General features: G+C 36.8%; 1 protein-coding gene across 9 annotated transcripts in view; it reads right to left on the bottom strand.

The window, feature by feature from the left end:
• Positions 1-13,516, bottom strand: part of SLC38A6 (solute carrier family 38 member 6) — a 75,457-nt gene that overhangs the window by 51,952 nt on the left and 9,989 nt on the right. For all 9 annotated transcript variants that reach the window (XR_012379008.1, XR_012379006.1, XR_012379007.1 and 6 more), the window contains exons 4-5: positions 4,782-4,834; positions 1,022-1,061 (exon numbers count right to left, since the gene is read on the bottom strand). Coding sequence is in view for 6 of the 9 variants with exons in the window: in XM_025869924.2 (XP_025725709.1) it covers positions 1,022-1,061; positions 4,782-4,834 (93 nt within the window). In the remaining 3 variants the exon portion in view is untranslated. The remainder of the gene's footprint in view (positions 1-1,021; positions 1,062-4,781; positions 4,835-13,516) is intronic.

Below are 13,516 nucleotides of genomic sequence, written 5' to 3'. Positions count from 1 at the left end.
AGCGAGAGAAGGAACACAAACTGGGGGAGTGGGAGAGGGAGAAGCAGGCTTCCCACGGAGCAGGGAGCCCGATGCTGCGGGGCTCGATCCCAGGACCCTTGGATCATGACCTGAGCTGAAGGCAGATGCTTAACGACTGAGCCATCCAAGCGCCCCAGCACTATATAACTTCCTTACAACGTATACAAACATGACTCCCATATTTTGGATTTAAATGTTTAATACATTTAGTTAGTAACTGTCTATAATTAACAGTAATTTTTGTTTCTACATGGTTCTAGATATTGGGATCTTTTTTAGTGAAAACAAGATACAAGATAAATGTGAGAACGGTTCTTATTTCTTTCAGGTTTGTTTGTTTGTTTATTTATTTATTTTTTAGAGAGGGTAGGGGTGCAGAGGGAGGGGGAGAATCTTAAGCAGACTCCACACCCAGCACACAGACCAATGCAGGGCTCAATCTCATGACCCTGAGATCATGACCTGAGCGAAAATCTGAAGTCAGACGCTTAACCAACTGAGCCACCCAGGCGCCCCAGGTTCATTTATTTTTTAAACTACCTTGTCATTTTAAATCTCTTGGTTATAAGAGGACACTGCTTATCTATACCAGATTGTTCACAGCCCAGGAAACATCACTCCCTCTGAAGCAGTATATGCCAATGCCATAATTAGGACAAAAGGAGAGGGGAAATATTTTAGAATCACCTGGAGAGTTTTTCCAAACTGTACCTTACCACTATCACAAGTACAGAAAGCCAGTGCTCTAGAGGTGTATTGCAGACCTAATAACAAGATTGAAATCAAGGATTTCCCTGAAACTAAATTTAGAAGCTACTGTCTTACAAGGACTGCAATAAAAAGGATATTAAAAAAAAAAGAGTAATGAGGACAACGCTGAAGGTTTCTGAAGATACCTATGTGTGCAGTTCCCAGCTAGATTTGTAGTAAGGCAATAAACAAAAGGAAGAAATCACTGCCATCACATTTATGCATAAGCAGTGCACTTTCAGTTTCTTACCTCCAATATTCTGAATTAGGATGGTGCCTGCTACTGCCACCTATAAAAGAACAAATGTATTCACAAGATGAAAGAAGAAATAAAAGGATCAGTATTTTACTAAAATCCAATAACCATTACTAAAAAACAGATGCAGAAGTGAAGAGAAATTGAAAAGAATACACTGTCAGCCATTTGTAATACATAAAACTAATGATCATCACATAAAAAGCCCTTTTTTAGGGCGCCTGGGTGGCTCAGTTGGTTAAGCGACTGCCTTCGGCTCAAGTCATGATCCTGGAGTCCTGGGATCGAGTCCCACATCGGGCTCCCTGCTCAGCGGGGAGTCTGCTTCTCCCTCTGACCCTCCCCCCCTCATGTGCTCTCTATCTCCCATTCTCTCTCTCTCAAATAAATAAATAAAATCTTTAAAAAAAAAAAAGCCCTTTTTTAATAGTTCCATAATTCCTATAAAGAATGCTTTTGAAAATTTTCTTGGCAGTCATTTTAAACAGTTAAAAGTGTTAAAAACTAGTAATTGGTGATTATCAAAGTAGCAAAAAATTGCAATTAAATCTATCTGGTCTCATTCTCCCTTTTTCACCGCTTTAGGAGGTAGAATGAGGCATTGCTTTAGTAGGTCGACTGCTACAGCTTGAGGTGTGCTGTGAGGATGCTGTTTTGCACAGAAGGAAATTACAGTCTCCTGAGTGTGTTAGCATGGCAAAAAACAAGCTTTTGAACATCCTGTCCCAGGAATTAGTAAAGTCTAGAGCAGAAAACTCTAGAGCCCACATATTCTCAGATCTGAAATTTTAAGCAAACTATTTCAAACTCAAGAATATGGAGTGGGCTTAGTGTAAGAAAGAAGAAGGTCGTAAAGACTGTAGTCTATTGGAGAACTCCTCCCCTTTCAAAATGGGGCACCTGCCGCTCAGCTCCGGCCAGCTGCTGGCATGTGAGAATGTGGATCCAATGTAGCTCTATCTTCTACATTTCATTAATTTTTCAAGGAAAGTCAGAAACTGAATTCTTTCAAAATTTCATAACTCTTAGTTGGCAATCAGTTAAAAATAAGAAAATGTAGGCCAAACCAAATATGCCTAAGGACTAAGTTCAGCTTGTAGGTTTGCTGGTTTGTGATTCGGATGAGCTTCCTGGGAAACTCAAGACACCTTATCCATTGGTAATCAGATGTACTCAAAGGAAATGACTAGATATTCTACTTCAATCACATAAGTCTTGGTGGATCTGCACTGCCAGTGGATTTTGGAGTGGCCTAGCTATCTAGGATCATTCAGTTCATGGACTGGGAACAGATCACCTCTCAGACTCCCCTCTACTAGGAATTCCATCAGTGGCACATCATTTGCCTATCCTGGAAACACTAGAGGTCTTGGGGTCTGCAGAGTAGGGCTAATGATGGAGTAGTTGCCATTCTAACTTTTTCAGAAGAAACTTTGCATGTCAACTCTTTTAAAAATTAGTTACAAAATGTCATAGTTATTTGTGAAGACTATTTTGAACTTTTGCACACTTTTATATACAATTGATAGCTACTGCTATCATAGATGAAATTCTGATTTCTACTAATATATTGCAAAAAACAGTAAGATCAACTTATTCATGACTATCTTTCCATCTTAAGTACTGAATTTAAGCACTTAAGATCTACAAAGTCAGTATGTTTACCTACCTATCTATGCCTCCAGTGCCTACTATAATGAATGGCACATGGTATTTACTCAATAAATATTTGTTTGGTGAGTAGATAAATTATAGACAATTTTAAAAATCTTTCTTAAAGAGTTCAACAAATTTAAAAATATTTCTTTAATTCTCAGAACAATGTTATCTTATTATGTCCTATCCATATCCGCATCATATCTGGCAAGAAGGAAATAGGAAAGTTTCTTTTTTTAAAATATTTTATTTATTTGACACAGAGAGAGAGAGAACAAGCAGTGGGAGCAGCAGAGGGAGAGGGAGAAGCAGGCTCCCCGCTGAGCAGGGAGCCCAATGCAGGGGCTCGATCCCAGAATCCTGGGATCATGACCTGAGCTGAAGGCAGACACCTAACCGACTGAGCCACCCAGGTGCCCTGGAAATAGGAAAGTATCAACCCAATTGTGGAAGTGGAGAGGAAGTATAAAAAAGGCAAACAAACAGCAACTCCTCATTTAAAGTATCCTCTGTGTACCTGCCTCCTAAGAACTGAGTGCCTACATTAATGATAGTGCAACTATTCTAGAGTTTTAGAAGGGAAAGGGGACTCTCAATTCTTTTAGATTCTGCTGCTTTTCAAGGAATGCAGGAAATACTAGTGTGAAATAACAGTGATGATGCTTAGAGTCCTATTTATAGATCATATGGAATTAATTTGAGAGTTTTCTTATACATATAAAGAACATTTTCTTCTTCCTTGGTTAAACTGGAAACAGGAAACTGATCACAATTATACGAAACATCCCTGTCCGCAGGAAAGAGAAACTGTTATCAGGATGATTAACAAAACCCTTTACCTGTGAGTAACATAGTCTCCATTTTGTTCAAGTTTCAGGTTATTAAGACAAGGTTAAAACCATGAGGCTACACAGCATGATTTAAATATTCTTTTTATACTTTAAAAACAAAGTTAATTTGAATGTAAATATAGGTTTTCCCCTATCATGCAGCTATATCTTTTTCCTCCCAGACTCACTTCTTAGAAGTTGGTTTGGCTATCTTTAAGATTAAAAACAAACACAAAACACAAACAACAGATTTACAAATGAAAGAAAAAGTCCTAATTGAAACCAACATGAAAATGGGTTTTAAAAGTATGACAGATCTTCAGAAATAAAGTACAACAGTACTCACAAAAATATTTAACTCCTGATTAACTGTGGAGGAAGACGCGGTTTCCTCTACCTCTCAATTTAGTTTAATATGCCTATCACAAACGAATGCCCAATAAATATTGTTGTCATTTCTATTATTCTGAGGAGGAAAAGCAGTTGATTTAGAGTTGGAAGTTCTACAATGTAATACTGGCTTTAAGTAACTGTGCACATATAGGCCTCTTCATTTCTCTGGGCCTTAATTTCCTCACCTATAAATGAGGGAATAGCTTGATCATCTTTTAGCACTGTTCAACTCTTAAGTGATATAATCTTCTAATTACCAGTTTTGTAAACAGTCATGCTAAAATCTTAATTCTATGCTTCTTTCTTTTCCTATCTTTATGAGGATTTACTCAGTTAATATAATCAACTTTTAAAAAAAGATTTTATTTATTTATTTGACAGAGAGAGACACAGCGAGAGAGGGAACACAAGCAGGGGGAGTGAGAGAGGGAGAAGAAGGCTTCCTGTGGAGCAGGGAGCCTGACATGGGGCTCAATCCCAGGACCTGGGGATCATGACCTGAGCTGAAGGCAGACACTTAATGAATGAGCCACCCAGGCACCCCTATAATCAAAATTAATTAAAAAAAACTTAAAACAGGCCATTGTTACAGCTTTAAAATTGTTCAAGTCCCTGCTCTCCTTCATTAGGGTGAAAAACACTAATAGATTTAAGTGTCAAATTAAATTTATTGATGCATTTTCCAGAAGGGCATATAGAGAGATTTCTTCTCTTTGCCTTCCTGTTCCCATCATTCTGTCTTTCTTCACTTTAGTTTCCTTTTAGTCCCCTAACTTCGTTCTCTTAGATATACCTGTCTCTTTTAACTAGAAATGGAAGGAAAAAAAAAATGTCTCTGGATTTTGGAGACAGTAAGGAGGAAAAAAAATTTTTACCTTTCCGGGTAATCCAAATGCAAAGAGTCCAAGATCTTCATAAGATGTCACAGCTGTTGAGAGAGATTATAATTCTTACTTTTACACAAAACTATTTGGGTGCCAAGCCCTAAAGGTAAGAAAGCTATTCCACTACTATCTTATAGCTATTGGATGGTTACATTAAATTTAGAGCAGAAGTAACCACTGCTGGGGGAAACTTTTGGAGACTTACGGTCTGTAAGGATAGAGTCATAGAATAAGTAGAGCTTAACAAATTGCAAGGTTATCTACTTACCACCCAGGCTGCAGTAGTTCAAATGCACTGATCACTCAAGAACAACCCCACTTCTCCCTCAACAGTACTTGCACACTACACTATCCAAAAGCAAGCTTTCACCGGCAATAGTCTCTGAAAACTGCATATATAAAGTTAGATAAAGTATGAAAGCTGTATCATACTTTCAGAGACATTCATTTTTCCTTACCTCATAATTAGTAGGGCATACACTTTATTTTTTCATCATGAGTATGGCATTACATTTTCATTCCAGATATTTAAGAAATGCAGGCACAGAAAAGATGAAAATTAAATGGCTCATAAAAGAACACAATTTGTCCTTAGCCTGTATAGCTTCATGTTCTAACTAATGACGCCACCAGTAAAAATGAGAAGTAAAAACATTTATGTAATCCTATAGTCTGAAAAGTGTGTAACCTTACAGTACTTACACTAAAAAGCAGCAGACTAGCAGATGCTAAGGCTTGGTACAGCAACACACTTTTCCTATTGAGTCCAAGATATGGTCATCATTTTTTAAAGCAAGTCTTAATATATTCTCTCAAGAAATACACGGGTTTTCTTTAAATTGTCACTAACTTAACAAAAAGCTCCTCTGTACTTTTGTATACAAAAACCACCAGGTTTGTAAAGTTAAGCATTTAAAAAGTGTTTATGGCCTTTACATGTTATACCTACAAAGTTGGAAAGAAAACTGAAATGTTGAAAATATAAAATTACTAAAATACTAATTAAGAACAAAAATTTTAACATTTTTAATTGCAAAATTTAAATTATTAACTTTAATCTATTTCAGAGTTGGATGACACAGGTATTTTTTTTAAGTGTATTTATATACTGCTAAACCCAGTGAACAAAGACAATTTAGTTTTGATTTTGGGATATATAATTTGATTATTAGTAGGAACCTTTATACTTTAACAATGAAAGACTCCTACAATAATCTTACAGGGGTAGATTTTGGATACATTTTAGAACATAAAAATTAAAAAGCAGAGTTACAAAACGAAGAACTGGAATTTTTTCCTCCTTTGTGAAATGCCAAAATTCTTTTTTCCAAATATATATATTCTAAAGTGAATGTCAACACAAAAATTAATAATTATTTTAATCAATAAATCTTTACTAGTTTGTCTTAATTTTCTAAACATAATTGATAATATTATATAGGAGCACAATTCCTTAAATTTGACATTCCAAAGCCTTGGTATATATATATTAAACCAGAAAAATTGTCTAAATGTTAGCTTCTATATAATTTGACACTGAGAAGGTAAGTTTGCTGAATATTACGTGTATGTGAACCAAGTCTCCAGAAGCATGAGACACTAAAGCATGAGATTAAAGGAACATCATTGTTCAATTTTAGCATCCCTCCTTAATATTATAGTTAAAATTGTGTGTTTTTTTTTTTTTAAGATTTTGTTTATTTATTTGCCAGAGAGAAAGAGAGAGCACAAGCAGGGGGAGTGACCTGCAGAGGAAGAGGGAGAAGCAGACTCTCCGCTGAGCAGGGAGCCCGATGTGGGACACAATCCCAGGACCCTGGGATCATGACCTGAACTGAAGGTAGTCGCCTAACCAACTGAGTCACCCAGGCGCCCCTATCTGTTCTTTCTTAAAAAAAAAACTTTTCTTCCAAGAACTTAAAACAAGGAGGCTTTTCAGTGTCACAAATGGGAATATACTGAATAACTTGCTTTTAAAATGACTTATGTAGAGGTTCTCTGTCAATAAGCAAGTTATTAAGATGATACTGATCCAAAATTTTACTAAGGTTTGTTTCATTTTTGAACAGCAGAAAACAAGTACAGATTTATATTTAGTAAACATGAAAAGCTAATAAATTTCCCATAAGCAAAAGTCATAATACCGAAGGATTCCAAAAAAACTGGTATTTCAATTACCTAAATAAATTAAACATTAACTTTTAAATTACAACACAACCTTTATTATCACAGAAAATATAATCAAACTAATAGCTTAATAAAGATAAATGTACTTGCAACTTCTGACAGTAGTGGCATGCATTTTAGCAATTTCAAACTTGCTATTATTTTCTAATTTTATAAAAGTATCTCTAAATACAGCAAACTCCCAAATTCAGAGAGAAAAACGTTTAGACTTTTAAATGGAGACTGAGTATAATGTTCAAATCTGCACTCTATCTTCCAAATCAGCACGTCTGGCTAGCCATTCAGTTTTGTCACTGTCATCATACTTCTTTTATGTTGCAAAAATAAGAAGTATTTTCCCATGTCTAAGACATTATGAGTATGAATAATGGCTTCAGGCTTAACATTGAGGCTTTACTAAAATATGTACACAGTCAGCCAAATGCTTTATCTCTACATATTCTCTTTTAATTTTTAATGGTTTTCTGGACCATCTCAACATATAAACCCAAACAACCCTAGTGAAATATTTTTAAAGTTCTGTTTTATCATTTGGGCAGTTAAGATGCTAGTAATAGTGTAAATTGGTATGACGTTCGGAATACAGTTTGAACAATGAGCCTTTAAAATATTTTTAACATTTGGGGGCGCTGGGATGGCTCTCTCGATTAGGCGGCCGACTCTTGATTTTGGCTCAGATCATGATCTCAGGGTTGTGAGATCAAGCCCCTTGCCAGGCTCCAAGCTGCCGCTCAGCATGGAATCTGCTTGTCCTTCTCCCTGCCCCTCCCCCAGCTCACTCATTCCCTCTCTCTCTCTCTCTCAAATAAATAATTAAATAAAATTAAAAAAAATATTTATAACATTTTACCCCTAGAAGCTTGCATCCTAGGAAATACGACTAAAATCACAAAACACTATATGCAAAGATTATCATGCATAATTTACACTGAAATAAAAAAAACCCACCACAAACCACCTAAATATTCAATAATGGTAAAGTGGTTAAGTATATTATAGTAGTATACCTGATACATTAATAGGTAGCCATTAAAAACTATGTTTATGATAACATGAAAAATGTCAATATTGAATGAAAAAATTGATTCGAATATGATCCATAAATTAAAAACATAAAAAGAGTGGGATGAACTACATAAACTGGTAATAATGATCATGTAGTCTTCTTTCTTTGTCTTCCTTTTCTGGGGGGCATTCAAATATTCCACAATGACCATAATGGGCTGGTGGAACTTTAAAAACCAGACTCCTTGTATAGTTCTATTTCCTCTACCAAATATTGGATGGGGTCGATTTAAGCTGCAACTTTTAATTTCTCTGGTGTTTAGTAAAGTATCATTTGGTCTCCTAATAAGGGATGTTCTTCTGCTCTTTCATATGATCAATGTTTTAATATCTTATTTATAAAGTGAAAATGTTTTGAGAGATCTCAAAATAAGATGTGGTAATGACCAGTCACATTAGAAGCATATTCCTACAGAATAGGAATAACATTAGTTATGAAATTATAAAATTAATTCAGTCTTTTACAGGAAACCATACAAGCAGTATTTGGCACAATTCTCCTTAAATAAATAACTGAAAGCAGTCGTTAGCAATCTATTTTAGGAAATTATTTTTTGATATTAAAGAAATCAATGCTCTGTTTTCAGGAGGCAGAAAGGCTGTAAATCTTAACAAGTAAATTGGGGGAAAATCTCTTCTTTAACGTACCATCAAGGCACACGATAGTGCTATTTTGGCGAGACCAAGAGTTTGGCTCCACACGAATCATTTGGAAAGCTGCTTCCCATAAAGTTGTGGAATACTTCCAGCTAGTTACTCCAGTGTTCTGTCTGCTTTGCATTTTTTCCTCAATGAAATAGGACAATTAATAAACTCTGGTTACAGTACAAAGCCCAAGCTTCAGCAGCAGCAATATTATCTTTGGATCTGAATTGAGGGACATAAGTTATTCAAAAACAGTTCAATTCTCAGAAAGTTGGCCATTTGGAATGCACCCTTATTATTTTGAAATTGTTCTCTTTCTTGTGCTTTCCATCACTTTCCTCTCACCTTTTTCTCCCTAATAGTGTCATGCAGGTCATTCATTTATTGAGTGTCTACTATGTAACTGTATCACTACTTCTGACCTTTCTCAATATGTAATTAAATGTCAGTTTACCCACTAAATGCGGTATGATTCTAGAGAATTCGATGCAGGAAAAGAAAATAGAATACTAGAATACTAGAAACATTCTCCTTTCAAGTGGCACAGAGGTTGTGATATTGCATGTGTAGAGAAAGTTCTAGGATCCCAATATACTGCTTGGCTCTGCTGTGAACATTTATATAATCTTATCCTATAAATGCTACTCATTAGTTTTCAACTAATTTACAGAAAGTAAATATTGTCAATCTTGACAATATAAAGTTGCAGCAGGGAAATATGGGGAGTATGGGAAATAGGGAGAGGACAGGTGAGAGAAAGCGTAGGAGCACTAATATCATATCACATGGTAGAGTCAAGGGATGCTCTCTAAAGTCCATGGAACAAAAATAAAAATTTAGGGGCGCCTGGGTGGCTCAGTTGGTTAAGCGACTGCCTTCGGCTCAGGTCATGATCCTGGAGTCCCGGGATCGAGTCCCACATCGGGCTCCCTGCTCAGCAGGGAGTCTGCTTCTCCCTCTGACCCTCTTCCCTCTCGTGCTCTCTATCTCTCATTCTCTCTCTCTCAAATAAATAAATAAAATCTTTAAAAAAATAAATAAATAAATAAATAAAAATTTAAGTGTATTAGAGTTACAAAATAATCAGCCCACACAGGTGGGTTATGATACCTATAGGAATTTCATTTCAGATAGTAAATGGAGCACTAAGAAGTTTTTTTAAGAAGGGTGTTGCAATGGGGGCACCTGGATGATTCAGTCGGTTAAGCATCTGCCTTTCGCTCAGGTCATGATCCCGGAGTCCTGGGATGGAGCCCCACATCAGCTCCCCGCTCAGCAGGGAGTCTGCTTCTCCCTCTGCCTCTGCCCCTCCCTCAGGTCATGCTCGTTCTCTCTCTCTCAAATATTAAATAAATAAATAAATATATAAGAAGGGTGCTGCAATGGACGGTGTTGAGAATCACTGCTCTAAAGGGCTTATGTAAAAAAACCCAAAATGGTGAGCACAAAGGAGACATTTTACTCATTTATTTCCTCATCACTGTTAACAATTAAAATCCTAATAAAAGAACTATAACCTTACTTTAGGAAGAGGAAGTTAGGGGCGATGCTCTTTCTCAGTGGGCTCTAGGAAGGACCAAAATTCTCTTTGGAAGCAACAAGTGGTGAATCCCAGTATCTTCCTTGACTCTTTTCAACCACCTCAGTTGCTTCTCACTGGTTCAGCAAAAACTCCAAATTCCTTAGGTGATACTTGTCTATCTCTTCAGTTTTCTTTTCTCTTTTGTAACTCATGCACAAATAGTAAACTATTTTTGGTATCTTGAATAACATATACAGTACATACTTTTCTAAATGCAATATTCTCTCTTCCCTTGTCTCCTAGTCAAATTCCTTTTCGGCTCAGTCCTCCAGGAATATTTACTGACCATCAACCTCCAACCCAGACAAGGCAAATCACTCCCTCCTCTGAGCTATCACTATATCTAGCCCAGATTCAAATAGCTACAATCATCACACTGCCATTATAATTTTTTTTACTTACATATTTGTCTCCCCAATAGACTATGAACTTTTCCAGGGAAGGAAGTCTTACTTATCTCTATATTCCCAACAGATAAAAAAGAGTACTGAACCAATGAATGAGCCTCTACCCTGGGCTTCAGTTCTAGGACCTGTCCATCTAGATATACAGCTGCCCCTCGAGCAACACAGGAGCTAGGGTGCCAACCCCGTGCAGTCAAAAATCTGCATATAACTTTTGACTCCTTAGAAACTTAATTACTAAGAGCTTACGGTTGACCAGAAGCCCTACTGATAACAGTCAATTAACACATATTTTGTATGTTATATACATTATATACTAGCTGCATTTTTTTAAAGATTTTATTTATTTATTTAATTTTATTTATTTTTTAAGATTTTATTTAAGAGAGAGACACAGCGAGAGAGGGAACACAAGCAGAGGCAGAGAGAGAGGGAGAACAGGCCCGCCGCGGAGCAGGGAGTCCAATGTGGGGCTCGATCCCGGGACCTGGGATCATGACCTGAGCCGAAGGCAGATGCTTAATGACCGAGCCACCCAGGTGCCCCTATACTGGCTTTTTTTTTTTTTTTAAAGATTTTATTTTTATTTATTTGAGAGAGAGAGAATGAAAGATAGAGAGCACGAGAGGGAAGAGGGTCAGAGGGAGAAGCAGACACCCTGCTGAGCAGGGAGCCCGATGTGGGACTTGATCCCGGGACTCCAGGATCATGACCTGAGCCGAAGGCAGTCGCTTAACCAACTGAGCCACCCAGGCGCCCCCCTATACTGGCTTCTTATAAAGGAAACTACAGAAACAAAAATGTTATTAGAAATTCATCAAGAAGACAAAATACATTTTCCATACCGTACTTATCAAAAAAAAAATCCATATATAAGTGGATCTACACAGTTCAAACCTCTGCTGTTCAAGAGTCAACTATTCTTCAAATCCCCCTATCCAAAGCTGAACTCATTTTTACTTTGAATCAATGCCTCCTGCTATGTCCTTATCTCCATTTAATGACACTATCATTAGTCCAGTGTCTCATAAAAGGAATCTGGGAGATATCCGTAGACATGTCCTTCTCTCTTACTCACCATATTCAGACATCAGCTCCTCTCAATTCTAACTCCCTTAACCTCCATATTCCCTAATCCATTTCTTTCTTTTATTTCCCTTGTTAATACTTTGTTTCAATCTTCCAGTATTTGATTCTTAGACTTTTGTGACAACCAGGCCTCACTGCTCACTTACTCAGGTACTGTTAGTGCAAATTAGAGCCAGACAAATGAGAAAGGCATTCCTTTCAGGAAAAAGACAAAGAAAAGGGTCATCATGAACACATATCTTGAAGGCAAGCATGGCCTGGAAAGCTGACTGTGCCTTTGTGAAAAACAAAACAAAACAAAACAAAAAACAAACTACTCGGGGGCAGCGGGGGGCTGGGTAGCTCAATCAGTTAAGCATCTGACTCTTGATCTCAGCTCAGATCTTGATTTCAGGGTTGTGAGTTCAAGCACCGCCACGGAGCCCACTTAAAAAAAAAAAAAAAGCAAAAGCGAAAGCTACTCCAATCTGGAGGTGGCTTTTAGATCAGCTGCTCAGTTGTCCTGGCAACTCCCTTTACTTCTCTCCTATGCTAAATTCCCTATTTCTTTGAAAGTACATAACTTTGGTAAATGGCATCCTCCACTGCTCATTAAGTAGGAGTGCACAGGAAATAATTTTTTGAGTCTTTGCCTGTATGAAAATGTTATTATTCTACCATCACACTTACATGATAGTTTTGCTGGGTATAGAATTCTATACTGAAATCATCCCCCACCCCTAAATTTTGAAGGTATTGTTTTAGTCTTATTTAAAGTATTTCCTGGGAAGTCATTTGCTATTATAGTTCTTGATTAATTGTATGAGAATTTTGTTTGTTTCTCCTCTCTGAAAGCTTTTAGGATATTCTCTGGGGTTTCTGATTTTTCACAATGATGTGTGCTTGTATGAATTATTTTTCAATTATTATAGGATACTAAGAAGAATCCTTTCAATCTGGAAACTAATTTCCTTCAGTTACACAAACTTTCTTTGCATTATTCTGTTGATAATTTCCTACCATTACATTTTTTCTCTTCTCTTTTTATGGAATTCCAATTATTTGCATGTTGAACCTCCTGGACTGGACCTCTATTTTGTATCTTTCCTCTCTTATCCCAAGCTCCTTGTCTTCTCCTCACCTCCCTGCCTAAAAAAATTTCCTTAACTCTTTCAACACTACTAATCTTGAATTTTATTTTTAATTTCTAGGACTCTTATATTCTCTTATTATAACCTTTTAATAATCTCTTTGTTTCAAAAATGCAGTATCTTCTTTTAGTTCTCTAAAGCTATTAAAGTTTTTTTTTTTTTAAGTTTTCATCTGGTCTCTGTATTATCTCTGTTTCCTCTTTTCCTCCGAGTTTGTTTCTTTCTTAATTTTTGGGGGGGGGAAGGAGCAGAGGAAGATGGAGAGAGAGCATCTTTTTTTTTTTATTTTTTATTGTTATGTTAATCACCATATATTACATCACTAGTTTTTGGTGCAGTGTTCCATGATTCATTGTTTGTTCATAACACCCAGTGCTCCATGCAGAACGTGCCCTCCTCAATACCCATCACCAGGATAACCCATCCCCCTCCCCCCCTCCCCTCTAGAACCCTCAGTTTGTTTTTCAGAGTCCATCATCTCTCATGGTTCGTCTCCCCCTCTGACATACTCCCCTTTTCTTCCTCTCCTGTTATCTTCTTCTTTTTCTTTTTTCTTAAAATATGTTGCGTTATTTGTTTCAGAAGTACAGATCTGTGATTCAACAGTCTTGCACAATTCACAGT

The sequence above is a fragment of the Callorhinus ursinus genome, unplaced genomic scaffold (genome assembly GCF_003265705.2).
Source record: "Callorhinus ursinus isolate GAN/ISIS: 27379988/994484 unplaced genomic scaffold, GSC_fseal_2.0 scaffold8, whole genome shotgun sequence".
Lineage (NCBI taxonomy): Eukaryota > Metazoa > Chordata > Mammalia > Carnivora > Otariidae > Callorhinus > Callorhinus ursinus.
The sequence above is the reverse complement of the archived record's forward strand: the minus strand, read 5'-3'. Positions and strand labels throughout refer to the sequence as shown.